Genomic DNA, 16,440 nt, shown 5'->3' on the forward strand with positions numbered 1-16,440 from the left:
ATAAGTCACTTTTTCAGTGCATTTAACTTTAAACGGTCACTAGTGAACTGTTATAAGTCGAGGACTATCTGTATAAATGATTAAAGAAAATAAATACAAAGGAATTGTGTACTAGCATACTGTCCAATTGTTTTTTATTTACTGAAGTTAATGTTTCAAATTAAATATGCCAGATAGCTGCTATTTTAAGGATCACATTTTGGGGGATATATCAAGTATCACAAATTCCATTTTTCTCATCACAACCAAAGATTAAACCCATGGCATATCTTTAGAAGAAATCTATCTCCTTATTAATATGTTCAGGTTTTCATGTTGATCTCATAAATTCTATATATCCAATTCTAATACTGTTAAAAATAGGTTTTAGAGCAAAATTCACATCAATTGCTTCTCATTTACCTGGATTATCTTTATATAAGGATACTTGAGGCATTATGTTGTATGGAAGATAATTGTAACAAACTGTGGACAGATGTATAATTCCTCATTTTCTGTCTATTTGTTAGGTATCTATTACAAAATTTCTCATAAAGTCTATCAGATTTCACGGTACCAATTATCTATTTGGGAGAGAAGTAGAGCCTATATCCAGACTTGCTTTTTTATTTTCTTCTGCAAATATAAATTAATTGTAGCAAAGTTCTCAATGTTCTTCCTGAAAAGAATTATGTGTATATGGGATCTTAGGGTTTTGGACTCAAGAATGAACAACTCTCTCCAATCACGTAAACAATTCTAGTTTTGTTTCAGATTTATCTTCACATATTTCTATCCTGATAGAAACATGTTGAGGATAGCTTTTATATGCATAGGTAATCCTGTCCCTTGTTCCAATATTGAAAATGGTATGCAGCTTGTGCTATTTCAAGCAATGACTTAATTCATATTTAAGAGGTAATGTCCATCTTCAGCTAGAGAGATAACAGAGAGGTAACTTTCTAGTTAAAGTTCTTGGAGGAGGATATTAGAGACACTGAATTAAAGGAAATTGATGAGTGACTGAAACAGAAGTTTTTGATATTCAGTTCCTAGAACTTATTAAATGAACAATTCACTTATGATTTAACATACCTTGCATATACAGATATTAATATTAATACCAGAATATTTTTAGTTAATGAAAATAGACTTGATGAAGCCACTACAAATTTGATTAATTTTTATTATGTTTATGAGTATTTTTAAATGTTTTCAGAATTGTAACCTTATTATAATCTACTGATATTTGTGATTGATGTTTAACCAAATTATTGTCCAATTATATTAATTTATTTCTGTGCTTTAGTTCATAAAATGATAGCACAAAAGATGTTATATGCTAATGAAAACTTACTGGATTTCTAGACAAATCAAAAGAACCTTTATAATTAGTATATTTTATTTCATGTTGCAAAGTTATATAATAAAAACAACATGAGATGTTCTGTTATGAAATATTTGTCCAAAACAATAAAAAGGAAAGCTTGATCCACGCTGTGGAACAAAACAGTTATAGGAAACTACATAGCAATTACCCAGTGTAATCTTTGGCTCTTCCAGATGGGGAAGGAGTTGGGGCTTGGAAACAGGGAATTTTTGCCCCCTGGGAACTGAAGGATAAAAAGGAGAAATGATAGGGTTTTTTTTAAAAAAAAGCACTGGCACTCAGAAATGCTTCATTAGAGCACTTTTGAACTGGATGAGAATTCTTCCATAACAGAATTTTGTGCACATCTAAATCCAAAATTGCATAAAATCATCCCATATGGTTAATAAATAGGAATGTATATGTTAGTTTTATTTGTTTTTTTAAGTTTTGGCTTCCCTCTTTTTCCATTTGGCAGATTCTAAACAACTGTTCCAACAAAGGGACACGAGATTGCTGTTTGAATAAAGTAATTAATGCAATGCAATCTTACTAAATTGTTTAGAAACAAGTTTAATTGATTTTAAAGAGCTTTACTTTACAGGTATATATGTATAACATTTGGCTCACTGGTTTAGCCTTAATTGATTTTTGGAACCTGATCAATACCTAAAAGTATGTACACTATCCATTCTGATATTTTTAGAAAGAAAAAAGCCAATCAAACTAGTTGTATTTACTTGTTTGTGCTACATTTTTGTTTTTAAACTAGTTCATTTATTTCTTTTAATATACTGCTGTGATTTTATAGAAGTTATTTTGTGCAAATAAAATATTTCTTTAAATAATAATACATTTGCTTTAAATTACAGTAGTCTAATCATTTACTTTCACAGCAATACAATTACCTCAAATAATTATTTTTTTCATATATATATGTTATTTTTTCATATATATATGTTATATATATATGTTATTTTTTCATATATATATGTTATATATATACACAGTAAAAAACAAATAAACATGAACACCAGGATAATATCAAACTAGAAATTGTTTAATAAAATGTTGAGCTTTCATCGGCCAGCACTACCGACATCATCAGAGCATAAGAGCAAGTCAATTGGAGTCCCCTTTTTATGATACCAGTCAGTTTTGCACACGGCTCCTGGACCTGGTCATCGGTCCAGCCAACGTCCTTAATTGTTTTACTCCTAGGAGGCACGCATTAGCTGTTCCCTTGGTGTTTTTCAAGGTTGCTATTCCATTATCCACTTTCCTTCCTCCAATCCCTCCCCTTGTACATACACCGCTGTCTGTTATCCCACCACTGATTTCTAAAGCTGCTGTTCTCCCTTCCCCCTTCTTTTTGCCGATCGCTTTCTTTGTGTGTGTCCAATTATCTGCTTCCACCCCATTGAGTCTCGGGCTTGCTGCTCTCTCCTCCCCCTTTTTTTCCCCGATCATTTTCCTCATGTATCTGCGGTCATTCGCTGTATCTCCATTAGTTTTTAAAGTCGCTGCTCTCTCCTTCCCCCTTTCTCTCGGTATTTGCTTTGTTTGTATACCTCCAACTATCACATTGTGCTAAACGTTCTGGCTCATTCCCTCTCCTCACCCCCATCCCAGAGTGTATCCGTTCTTTCCCTATAGGGCTATCAGCAGGCTGTTTATCTAACCCGGTCCTCTTGCTCTTTCACCCTGTTGTTCCTGCGCGTATGCGGGCATTTCCAGAATAATCTGCCGAGTGTATTTGAATGTCTGTCCCGGGGGCTTCCGGCAGATACGTTCTTGTATTCGCTCCTCTACTGGGGAGTGTTGTCCCACTCTGGGGGTACTCCAGGGTATTTTGGGGACCTCTGTCCCGCTGTTCACTCCGATTTCCTTTCTCTTGCCTATTGTTCCTAGTCCTCGCACCTGCACCGCCAAACCATCTGCAAGATGCACATTGAATTCTGCTCCCCCATTTAATAACTCTCTTGCTTTTTTTGCTCATGTGCAAGCTCCCAAAGGTCGTTCGCAGGTACCCATTGCAGGGTTGTCAGTGAGCTGTGGCACTATTTTCATCCCATCCTCTCCTAACTTCATGGGGTGGTTTAAGTTGAGTATACCTAAGACATTTACGGGGTACATTTTTTGTCCCCCTTTCTCTATTCCCCTTATGGTATACACTGTTGATCTGTTGTTACTTCAACAGGTTGTTCTCTCTATTGCCATATTTCTCTGGCCTTGTGATGGGTGAGTGGATTGCTTTCGTTGGGATTCATGGCGTCATTTATCCCATGCTCTCAGCGTTTGGTGTGCTGGGCAGAGTTCTACGTGGCGGTTTATGGAGTTCTCGTCGGAGAGCCAAGCTCAGCATTTTATTAAACGATTTCTAGTTTGATATTATCCTGGTGTTTGTATTTATTTGTTTTTTTACTGCATGGCTTTACCCAGAATTCAAATTTTTAACATAATATATATATAGCAAATGAAAGAATATTTTTCTTAGGCAAGTCTATTTTTGTTGATTTCCATTTTGATGCTAAAACATGAATAACTTATTTTGATCTTATTAAATGTAATAGTAAAGTATTATGTTAAATTGGATGGGCTTCTATTAAAAGGGCATGGCCTATTTCACATATTTTTACACAATAAAAATAGGGCCCAGTTTGCTGTTATGAATTTTCTACTGTGTCCCCAAAAAATAACTAGCACAGTGAATTTGGTCAGTATCAATCAACTCTTTAAACATATGAGTCTGATGGCAAATGATTATTTTTTTTCTTTCTTATGATAATGAAAAGAGGAAAGACTTCTTTTTCTGCCCCCTAAATTCCAAACATTGATTAAGAGCTAAATAACCAACCTGATATTTTTGTTCTTGAGGCCCAATCCAGTATTTAAATCCACACTCAGAATCACAGGTCCTGAGTGGCTATTCAATCTAATAAATATAAATATGTAAAACTACATTTCTATAAGCTTTGTCTTTACCAAAGTTCAAATAGAAAGGGTGGAATTGTTAGCACCAAATTGAGATATCTTGAAAGTTTTAGTTTTACTATTGGGCTATGAAGCATTTCTATGAAAAAAAGAAAGTGGGGAAAAAAAGACAAAATACCCTATCTATTTTATTTGTCTCAGTAGAAGCTAGCATACACTCATTATCAGTGGTGGGATTTAAATAATTTAACAAACGGTTCTCTGTCCTATGACTGTTTTAAGTATAAAAAAAATGATATACCGAAAGGCATTTAATACTTAAATAAGAACAATAAAAGAGACACAGAAAACTAGATTATATTATAAGAGTTTTAAAATATTAATGAAAAAAATATTAAATAATACCTGACAAAAACAATCAATTAATGTATATGACAAACCTGTTTGTCACAAGAAAGTTGTGAGCATTCTTTCATAGCTTCCGAAATGGGCGATAAGATAACTCTTAAAATCTATATTTCTATTGGTTCATTGGTTCATTGTGTCCTACCATGGCCAGACAAAGAGACTACCCAGCAATATTATGCACATAGTCCACTTATTTAATATTTTAAAACATATGCAAATTACAGTTTCCTGCAATTTTATGGAAACATAATTCATCTTTACCCATTGTTGTTCTTGGCAATTCTGGGGTTTTAAAAATGCTAGATGCAGTGGTTTTCTCTTGTGATTCTTTTTCTGCTAATGAAAAAAATAGAAAAACATCATTTGGGAATTAGACACTTTCACATAAAACATTATTCTAATATTTTTGATAGAAGCTGATCTTTGTTTCAGTTTTGGCTACTTGGCATCTGCTATAAAAGCAACTTATCTCTTCACTTTCCACTTCTTCTGCAACGCCCCCTGGTCTGCATTTCATCATCAGAGGCCTTCAGGAAATGCCTCTGAAGCTGAGAATGGAAGTCCGGATTATCCCCAACCATCACCTTGCCCTCAGAGGCCTTCCAGAAGGCATCTGCAGCCAAGAACCGAGCTACAGATTCAATCCGTAGCTCGGTTCTCAGCTGCAGAGTCTTTTCCCGAGGGACTCTGACCATGAAATGCTGGCTGGAGGGCATGCACACATCAATCTGGAGTTCCATTCTCAGCTGCAAAGGCATTTCCTTCGGTTGCAGAAGAAGTGGGCCAGCTGGGCAGGGCTGTGGTGCCACCGCCACAAGGTGAGACCATGGAAAAGACACCCCCCAAAAATAAACCAGGTGCCTCTTTTGGAAGCAAAAAAAAAAAAAAAAGACCGATAAGACAGTCTTATTTTCGGGGAAACACGTAACCATATTGCAAATATATGCTGGATCATGGAAAAATCTCAGAAATATCAAAAGCATATCTACATGTGTAAGAAAGTTGATTATGTTGATCCTAACAAATTGTGGAGAGCCTTAGAAGACCTGGGAATGCCAACACATCTGCTCAAGTTGTGCAGTCACTGTATACAAATCAGAAAGGCACTATGCGAACAATATATGAGGGCACTGTTTAGTTCAAAACAGAGAAAGAAGTGTGGTAAGGTTCCATTCTTTCACCTTTTTTTCCAAACACATGGCAAAGCAATCATGTGAAAGCTGGATCTTGAAGAATCAAAAAAATACAGTAAATATTAGAGGAAAGAACATCAACAATTTTCAATATGTTGATGACAAAAGTCTCCTCTCAGAAACCAAAGAAGGCTGGAAACATGATCGAAAAGATTAAAGACACAGAGAGAGAGATTTGGCCTTTTCCTAAAGATCAAAAAGACCAAGCATAGGAGTAGAAAAGTCAAAATAACAATTGATAGGTAAGAGATCAAATGACTACAAAAAATCACTTTCCTAGTATTGCAGATTGATCAAAGCAATGAATGCAGTTCAGAAATAAAGGGTCAAATTGCACTGGGTCACACAGCAATGATGAACGTGAATAAACACAAACCAAAAGCAGGAACATCAGTCTGGCAATTAAATACAAATTATGCCTTGCTGTTGTTTTTCCAATAGTTACCTACGACTGCAAAAATTGAATCATGAAAAAACTAGACAAGAGGAAAATCGACTTGTTTTAGGTGTGGTGTTGGAGAAGGCTCTTGTACATTCCTTGGACAGCAAGGGTGACAAATAAGTAAGTATTACAGCTAATAAAACTAGACATATTGCTGGATGGAAAAATCATAAAATTCTGTCATATTTATTTAAGCCATATCATGCAATTGAACTCACTGGAAAAGGCAGCTATGCTTCCAATGATCAGTGGTAAAAGGAAATTAGGCTGCCAAAGACACAATGGCTTGACTCCATCAAAGCTGATACCAGCCAGAGCAAAATCAACTGAAAGCCATATACAATTGGAAAAAATGTAAAGAAAGCTGACTCATAGAATCACAGGGAATCAGACACTATTGAGCAGATAGTATTATCATCACACAATCTATTACATGCCACTCTAAGTTCTTTATCTGAATGTATCCAAAGGTAAACACCAATGTTATAATGCTTGTCTATAAATTATTTCAATATCTAGATAGCCGACTAGGAGAATGAGAATGGAAATCTCATATGATTTAAAGTTAATTAAAACAGTTGTTCTGACTGTTCATGTTGATAAATACCACATTTAGCAGAATATAATTTTATTCCTTTTGCTATGATCTTTTTAAAAAAGGTGAAATATTTTTTCTAAAATCATGAGCTAGATCTATATTTTGACAGATACAATGTTAAATCAACTAATGCTTTTTACTTGTTTTCTTACAAATACTCATGAAGCTGTGAAAGGACAGTTCTTCATTTTTCATAATTCAGATCAATGAATGCATTCTGTTTTAAACAAATGTGTTTTCTCTAATGGTTAATACTGTATCTGTAAACTGATAAATACATTTGAATGTTCCTTCTGTATGCATTCAGGTTTTTATTGTGCAATCATCTTGTTTCATTCATGGAATTTGTAAGATCATCCAGAAGTCATTGTTTTCTGTTGTAGCCCTTTCTCACTTTCTCCAACTTTCTTCCTACCACAAAATCACATGTGGGAAGGATGCTCAGAACAGCTTTTCAAGGCCTTTTTATTGATTTTACTGGAGTCTACTCTTTCTGAAAACATTATTGTTTATTATTTGCCATTGTGAAAAAGGAAGGTTTGTTACAAATTTCATAGGAAAAATATGGTTGAAAACATTTTAATCTCATAACATTTAAACCAAAACAAGCATAGTTACAAATGGAAAATTGTGAGCATCCTTGACCAAAGAATGCTAGAGAATTCTGGGAACCTTGGTATTCAGACAAATCAGCCATCAATAGACACATAGAGATAAACCACAATTATATATCGTTCAAAAGCAATAATAAAAAAGCTAAGAAGGAAACAAAAAGGCCAGAACACATATTCTCCAATAGCCAGTAGCCAATTAAGCAGGTATTAACATTGAACAATCATGTAGAAATCCTAATCAAGGTATTATCAAAGAGAAAATGACTCCCACCAACACTGGCAGGGCAAGCTACTTTATATACGAAGAACGGCTGCAGGATTTCGGTTTGGCTAGTCTAAAGAAAAGAAGAAATAGAGCAGACATGATAGCAGTATTCCAGTATTTGAGGGGCTGCCACAAAGAAGAGGGTGTCACATTATTCTCCAAAGCACCAGAAGGCAGGACATGAAACAATGGTTGGAAACTGATCAAAGAGAGAAGCAACCTGGAATTAAGCAACACTGGAATCAACCAGTGGAACAGCTTGCCTCCAGAAATCATGAGCGCTCCATCACGGGAGATTTTTAAGAGGGGCTGGACAGTCACTTGTCTGTGAGATGGTATAGGTTTTCCTGCTTGAGCAGGTGGCTGGACTAGAAGACCTCCAATGTCCCTTTCAACTCTACTCTACTTACTCCACTCTACTCTATACTCAACTCTACTCTAATTCTGGTACCTAGTTGGGTAATGAAAAGTGTGCAAGCAAACATCCAAGGCCAGACATCACCAAGGATTCCACAGCTATAACCCTGGGCTACATATATTCTGTTCTATTGAAAAATATAGTTAAAACTATATAACTTGTCAATAGATTTTTGTTACCTGGAGATGCTTTTAATTTTTCAGTGATCCTAGATATTTTAGGTATGTTTTGCTTCAGAGATGGTAGAGTAGAGACTAAGAAAAAATAAAATAATTCAAACACTATACAGGAAAAATAAATTTCATTCCTGATACTGAAAGCAAATATTACCCATTTATCCTATTTATTTATTTGTAATATCTGAATTGAAAGTAAAATCATCATGCACATACAAATATGTCTATATCTACACACAGTCAGTTTTATATACAAATGCACACACACACATACAAACACACACATACATACATATCCTATAAGACAGAGGTTTGATAATTTACCAAAGAGCCAGTCAATCAAAACTTTTTTGCATAATACCAAACTGACATTTAGGCTTTTCCTTTTCAACATAAGCACAAAAAGAAAGGATAAACCCACATGCTTTCTTCAAGTAATTGTACAAGATGTAAAAATGCAATATGGCTTGAAATTCCTTTTCATATACAAGATAAAATCAACATAAAATAATTTATATTTCTCAAATACTGAAAATAAAAATTATTCAAAGTTAGTATACTAATTATGAGGTTACATATAATGACTTTTTGCAAAAATATAAATTCATATTATAGTGATTCATAAACAAATTAATATACATAAATACATGCTTAAAGGTGTTTAATGACCAGGTTTCTCATGCCATTTTTCTGGGGTGCAGAAACCTTCCATTTCAATGTAATAAATGGGATTTCATGTGGTGCTGAAAAGAGGATCAGCTTTATATTTAAAATTGTTCATGATTTATAAACATCTCACACAAAAACGCACATGCAAGGATCTCGTAATGATGAAGAAATTCAGTTTGAAATGGACCAACAATAAGCTGATGAAAATGATAGAGATGTAATAGATGTTTTACAGTACTCAATTGAAAATCTCAATGTTCCCACAAGTGAGTAATCAGAAGGCAATCTACTCACACAGACGTTTCTAGATAAAAATGATAAATAATAATAAAAAAGAAATTCATGCATATCTAAAGTACAAAATTCAACAATGCACCACAATTTTCAAAGCATTTTGAGAGGATTTAAAGAAGAAGAAATTAGAGAAAGGTTAGTATGGAAGGAATAGTTATTGTATTCTCGAACAAATTAATTCATACGGAATGAAAATGTTTCTGATGAAATAGAAAACTCGGTATAATCATTTCCAGTGAAAAAAAATAACTTTACCCAGAGTTGCCCTTGGCCAGTCAAGAGTTTTAGATGTTTTGTATGGGAAAGATTCCAAAGTGGGTTCATCTGTTACTGCTAGGGGAAAAAAATGAAAGTATAAAAGATGGTGAGAGAAAAGCAATCTTAAAAAAAAACAAGGTTTTCCCTGTGGAAAAATATTTTTGGTTATAGAGGTTGAAGTGTTTTCATAGTTAATCTTTATTGCTTTTAATTCACCAATTTATTAGTTGTTATAAATGAAGCACTCAGTTTAAATTTGACACTGGTAAGAATTCTGTTCATGAAAATGTAGCTGAATTTGAACAAATGATGGTCTACTGACTGCTTTTATCAGAATCAATGCCACACATTACATTTTAGAGATTTCTAACCATTCTACTCAATCATATGGTTGGAAGGAATTTTAAAGGCCCTCTACTCCCATCTTTGCTCTGTGCAGGATTTCTGACACAAGGTCATCCATTTTTTTCTGAACATCTCTAGTAAAGTTATGTTATGTAAATATAGTGGCACAGAATTATAGGATTGTAATGAAGAGACCAAACATTTGCTCATAGAAGGTCTAAAATACAATTATATGTATTAATTACAAAATCTCAGTTTTTGCAGAGAATCAAAAAAGGATAACTTCCTTTTGAAAAATAAGCGCAACCTCCTTCATTTGTTGAAAAGAATATTTGGGAACTTTCTTTTTTCTTCCAACTAAGACTGATATATTTCTATTTCTCAGTGTTTTCAAAAGTCTGGAGTATCTTCTACCACAGAATAGATTGGTAAATTGAAAAATATCAGGGACAGTTTTTAGTTCACCAAATCTTCTAACCTAACCACCTCTTTTAAAGGTTTTGAAAAAGAGGCAAGAAATCTTTTCATTCAGCTAAGAAACTCTTCTCATTTTCAGAATGCAATTATTTGGATTCTCCCATATTATGCATTTCAGCAAAACAATGTGATTCTCAATTGCTTTTCATTATCAATGCCTTATCTATTTGTAAAAAAGAAAAAAAAAGAAAACTAGGAGTTATTCAGGGGTGGAATAGCAGATGTCTCTACTGAAACCTAAAAATAAAACTAAATATGTTTAACAATTATAACAAAATTTAAATGAGTCAGTGGTATATTTTAATGATGAAAAGAGAGAAGCAAGTTATTCCCAAGTATCTAATATGTAGGCAGCTTACTTTTTGTATTTAGCTCTGGTGTTAAAACCAAAATATCTACTATTAAGCCATAAGTAAATACAGGCTGGAATCCAATTAATATGTTCTAGGAGATTGAAGTACTGGGTGAAATTTTTGATTTATCTTGAACCACAAACTCTTTCACTTTCAAAATCAGATTGTGATTGGCTAGCAGGAAATGTAATTCAAGACATTTCTTTGGGAATCAGTTATAGTTTTTGACTTCTAACCCAGCCTATACGGGTGGTCAAATTATATGACCTCCAAAGTTGCAGGGAAATGCTGATGGGTACATTACATCCTCTGGACTAGGTTTTCATGTTTGTCATTTATGGGCCTTAGAACTTGCCTCTGCCTGGAAAAGGGCAGGATACCAATATTTTGGCTCAATGCCTTTTAAGGAAAATAATACATACTTATTAAAGTAACTTTTCATGTTTGAGAAAAAATAATGTGTTTTTATTTTCTATAGCTTCCATTTTATTGCATTGGCACAATTAAAGTGAAAGTCACTGATAAAAGCTTTTAATTTGGCCAAAGTTGTTATTAATTTCTATAATTAATCAATTTTTTCTAAATCTTAAAATATATTGACTAAATTTTAGCATCCCAGTCAAATTTTTAATTATTAATGTGCTCCAAAGCCATGTAAGCATTTTCACATTTTTTCCAATTGATTTTTCTATTTCACGTAAATGTTTTGGGATCAGTGGTGGCCTTATTACAATCAATACTTAGGGTAGAAGTAATACATACAAAATCTGCACTATAAAATCATGCAAAAAAAAGGACAACAAAAACTTTCTTTGTTATCTTCAAACTAAAAAGTTCAATTTGAGGACAATGTGGGAAATAATGTATTAATGGAATGCATAACTAGTGCTTAGAACCAGAGGAGAAAAACATCCTATAAATAGGTTTCAGTGCTTGAAACTGAAGGAAAAAAATGGGCAGCCGAGGTGGCGCAGCAGTTAGAGTGCAGTACTGCAGGCCACTTTAGCTGATTGTGTTCAGCAGGTCAGCGGTTCAAATCTCACCGGCTCAAGGTTGACTCAGCCTTCCATCCTTCCGGGGTAGGTAAAATGAGGACCCAGATTGTTGGGGGCAATGTAAATATATATATACATTGCTTACTGGTGTACACCGCTTAGAGAGTGCTTGCACTTAAAGTGGTATATAAATCTCATAAATAAATAAATTATTAAAATTTAAATGGCAAGCAACATCTATCTCAATAATAGATTATATTTCTGAACAGTTAAGTTTTGAGTTTCATCAACAAAGTTTTATGTCAAAATTAGTGATAATACTTGTCTATGCTGCACTGATCAGAAAGCACCTGGAATGCAATTTCTAGTTGCCACAATACAAAGATAATGCTAAGGAATTATAAAGAGTACCAAGAAGAGAGAAAACTTGGTTAAGGGACTTGGTCAAATTCTACAAAGAGTGGTTAAATGAACTTGATATGTTTAGCCTATAGAAGAAAAGGCTAAGAGGAGGCATGACAGCAATCTTCCAGTACATGATACAATGCTACAGGACAGAAGGTGTGGCTTACTCTCCATAGTGCCTGAAGGTAAGACAAGAACCAGATCCTAAATTGAGAAAAGAAGTTTTCCAACTATGAGAGCTCTTAAGCATACGAACAACCTCCTGAAATTGTGGATGCTCCATCAGTGGAAGTTTTCAAGAAAATATTGGACGGATATTTGTCTGGGATAGTATGTGGATTCCTTCACTGGGCAAGACATTAGACTAGTAGTTCTCCAAGATCCCTTCCAGCCTTGCGATTCATATTTTTCATATGCATCTTTTTGTCCCTCTTATTTCTTATATTGTGAGTGCCAAATCCAGTCTAAATATCTGACTAACTGTGTGTGACCAACCATAATAATAACACTCTATAATATTATAATATTATTTGGAAGAAAAAGTGTCAAAAATAGGGAAATCTTAAAAAAAGTTAGATGAACTAAAATGTTTCCTGATGTATGCACAAAACATATTTGATTTATGCTGCTAATTAATCCGTTTACAAACATGCTAACTTAGAAAAATGTTTTTTTTGCCAACAGAAAGGACATAACCTAAGAGTTTTTATTAGCAAAAAATTGCATGAATCATAGTTTTTGGCTGAAGGAATTGCATTTATCCTATTTGCAGATAGATTCAGATTATACATTTAGAATTATTTGTGTGGTGATAAATATAATACCCATTTTAACAAATAAGCCTTTTACAGAAACTTTAAACTCATAAGTAGGCCACCCAAATAGTTTCCTATAGAAAAAACAAACATTTTTATAACATTTTTATTTCATACAACTAAAACACTTAAATATATTGTTTGGACATATTTATTGAAGTGTCCCAAGAAAATTTACTTGAAATAAATAACAAACTAAGCAGTAAAATCTGACAGGCTTTCTTTGTAATATCAATTCGTTAATGGATCAAAAGGAGTTAAGGAAAATTGAGAGAAAAGAACACCTTTAAATCTTTAAATTTATGATGACAATTTTTAAAATGTTTTTATCCAATAAAAATAGCCTTATGGTTAGCTATCCATAAGTCAACTAGAGATTCTTGTGGAATAAATTTTTTATCTTTGACAATATTGTTCAGCTGACAGTGTCTGAAACATATATTATCTGAGTTTAAAAGATCCTCTCTCTATCAATGTTCTCATAAAACTTGACCTTTCTGACGTTGCTGTTTGTGTAGGAGAAAAAGTAAAGTTTTTAGTTTAATATTCATGTTGTTCAAAACTAACATCACAGCCCTCATCCTTTTAGAGGAGGCCCATTTATAATAAGACCAATATATTATTAAAATACATTTAATAAATTACAACACACTCTCTTTTACAAAAACCCCCTCACATTATACAATGTCTTAATCCTGTCTAATATATTCAGTCACAAATACCTTTCCAAAAAGACCTTCTCTAAGAAGGCCTCTTTTGTGTCAGCTCCAACTTCCTGCTGCTTAAACCTAAATACGAATTTTGTGTCTCATGCAAAATAATACACCATAATGTGAATTTTTCCTTTTGTCACAACATGATGTAGAAACTCTCCCATTATGATTTAGTATTATGTGTGTGAACTATGCCATTATGGCTTGATTAACAAAACACAATTCAAAGACAGGGTATTTTTGTATATCCACATACTCTGAATATTGTCTTGGAATCAAATAGGATAGCTTTGTTATATTTAGGAATATATTTCATTTCCGTACCTGATGAGTGGGGCATTTTCATTTCTACTCCCCAATTTTTCAGACACAATTTGAAAATGATCCACAATAGTCTTTACAAGCTTGAACATAGTGAATGAGGAGGTTTTACTGTAATTTTAGCTATACTGGAACTGAATCAGAAATAGAGTCATCATAATGGAAGTGCCTTTAGCTAAATATTCTTTGAACATATACAAAACAGCTTTATTTCTAAATTTCATTATTTGAATATAATGTTGGAGAAAAATTATTACCTGCTTTTGTCTGTATAGTCTTTAGAACAGGTGTTTCGGATTCTGAAGGAACTGGCTGCATTTTCTTTAAAACTAAAGTAAAAGAAATGGTCATTTTTTAACAAAAATATTGGCACAAATTTATATTGCAAAATTATGACTGTTCTGCAGTAAGTCTTCAGGGACATAATTTAATGCCAATTGAAGGATTTATGATATAAGAACTAAATCTATTCTTAAGATTAAAGAAAAATTTAAATATTAAATATAAGATGGGGTTCTAGGACTTTAATCCAAGAATGCTAATCCTTTTGAAGAATTTTAAAGCAAAACTATAATTAAAATAATATTTAAAAAATCATCTTTACCCGATGATTCTGTGGGCATGTGAGGTGTAGGAGATGGTCTTGCTTTTGGAATTCCTAGAAACTTGCGCAGATCTAAATATTAAAAGACAAAAAGAAAAAAAAAAGAAATGCCACTATATGATTTTATAAATCTTAAAAAATACTTATGATATAATGACATAATATAGTGGACATAATCTTATATTTTACACACTCTCTACTTATATAATGAGGATATAAACATTTTTACTAAATTAGACCAAGGGAAACAGACTTATGATCCCAATTAGGACCAGAATTTCCATCGCTAAGTGATGCGGTTGTAAAGCAAAAGGCCATGTGATTGCATCTTGCTTAGTGACTGCAATCCCGGAAGTCCCAGTTGTCCTTGTTAACCAAGAATTATACTTGTTAAGTGAGTATCAATCCCAGTTCAAACCATTCCAGCTTAGTGTCTCAATAAAGTAAGCAATTGCCTATAACTCCCTCACCGTATCTGTCTCAACTCATTGAGGAATGCTGAAACATCGATAACTTGAGGCATGGGTCATACCGTAAGTCCCTTTGTATAGTAACTTTGAGCATTCACTATACAAACAATTATAAGTTGAGGACTATCTGTCTAAGCATCTGTACAGGATGCTAGAGAGGGTAATATGCATGGTTAGGCAAAGACACCAATGGCTAATAAAAATAAATATGAGACTGGACGTAAAGGACCCTGTTGCTCACCAACTTGTAAAAGCTTGTATTTTGAGAATTTTAACATTTTGTTTTGTTAAAATGCAATTGAAAAATATATTGACTACAATCCAATACAGTAATTCATCATGGTGAAGATTTATTTCAGTAAGATTAATCATATTTAATGTCTGTTGGATTGTGGCCATTCCTTTATGAAAATAAAGCCAATCCTTTTTATAACCAAACTGCATGATGAGTAAAATTACCATAAATAGAAAACAAAAGTAAACTCTGCTAGTGGTTTTTCAATGGCATTCTTAAAGCCACAACATTGCACACTGTTAATTAGTTTAATAGCAAAGATGGCTTAGGAAAACCAAGAAGTTTTTTTTTTAAGTGAGATAAATGAAGTACTAGTAGTATTAGTTGTAAAGAATGAAAGGCAAAAGATTCAATTCCAAGCTAGGTTAATTTTCATGGTGATACTTTTAACTAATGTTTTTTTAAAAAAAGTTATCATGAAACATGAATTCTGGAGGGATATATGGTATAGTGAAGATATCTTCACAAAATCAGAGCCAACAATGATGACTAGTAACAAGATAGATAGACTCAGTTACAATGGTGAAGAGTGCATTGCTAAAATACCTAAAAGATCAGATTAGGGGTAGATGGTGAGGAAAAAATTCTATCTACAGTATGTAGTTTCTAGGAATAAAAAAAGACTATATCAATAATCAAAAATCAAAAGATATATTAATGCAAGGTATTTAATTGATTTAAATATCATGTTTGTATTATACATATTAGAACTATTCAGTAGCTTTGCAATGATAATTGCGTAAACAAAGTATTACCCAATGTGACAGGTGGCATTTCAGTCATGGGAGCTTTGCTAGGTGTTGAAGATTCCAGTTCACTTTCAGTGTGAGCTAAAATGAATCCAAAGTAATACCTTTTCTTTAGTTAGGAATTATACTGTGACTACATATATGGCATACTATACTTCAAACAAAGCAGGGATTCACACAGTACTTTGTGTTTTCATTTCATTGCTCCAAATGCTATGTTGCAATTGATAAAGGAAATGGAAATATTTCAGTGAGCAATTAATAAAGAAACATTAGATGAC

General features: G+C 33.3%; 1 protein-coding gene across 50 annotated transcripts in view; it reads right to left on the reverse strand.

Annotated features, from left to right (window-relative positions):
- LOC120298547 (ABI family member 3 binding protein) overlaps window positions 1–16,440 on the reverse strand; it is a 147,284-nt gene that overhangs the window by 73,752 nt on the left and 57,092 nt on the right. For 35 of the 50 annotated variants that reach the window (XM_039322372.1, XM_039322344.1, XM_039322373.1 and 32 more), the window contains 7 exons: window positions 16,166–16,240; window positions 14,646–14,717; window positions 14,299–14,370; window positions 9,615–9,692; window positions 8,400–8,474; window positions 4,952–5,026; window positions 1,518–1,592 (listed from right to left, as the gene is read on the reverse strand). In XM_039322372.1, the coding sequence (XP_039178306.1) occupies window positions 1,518–1,592; window positions 4,952–5,026; window positions 8,400–8,474; window positions 9,615–9,692; window positions 14,299–14,370; window positions 14,646–14,717; window positions 16,166–16,240 (522 nt within the window). The remainder of the gene's footprint in view (window positions 1–1,517; window positions 1,593–4,951; window positions 5,027–8,399; window positions 8,475–9,614; window positions 9,693–14,298; window positions 14,371–14,645; window positions 14,718–16,165; window positions 16,241–16,440) is intronic. The other 15 variants (XM_039322367.1, XM_039322361.1, XM_039322362.1 and 12 more) reach the window with 11 other exon arrangements.

This window comes from Crotalus tigris, unplaced genomic scaffold (assembly GCF_016545835.1).
Source record: "Crotalus tigris isolate CLP2741 ecotype Arizona unplaced genomic scaffold, ASM1654583v1 scf7180000024115.3125172, whole genome shotgun sequence".
NCBI lineage: Eukaryota > Metazoa > Chordata > Lepidosauria > Squamata > Viperidae > Crotalus > Crotalus tigris.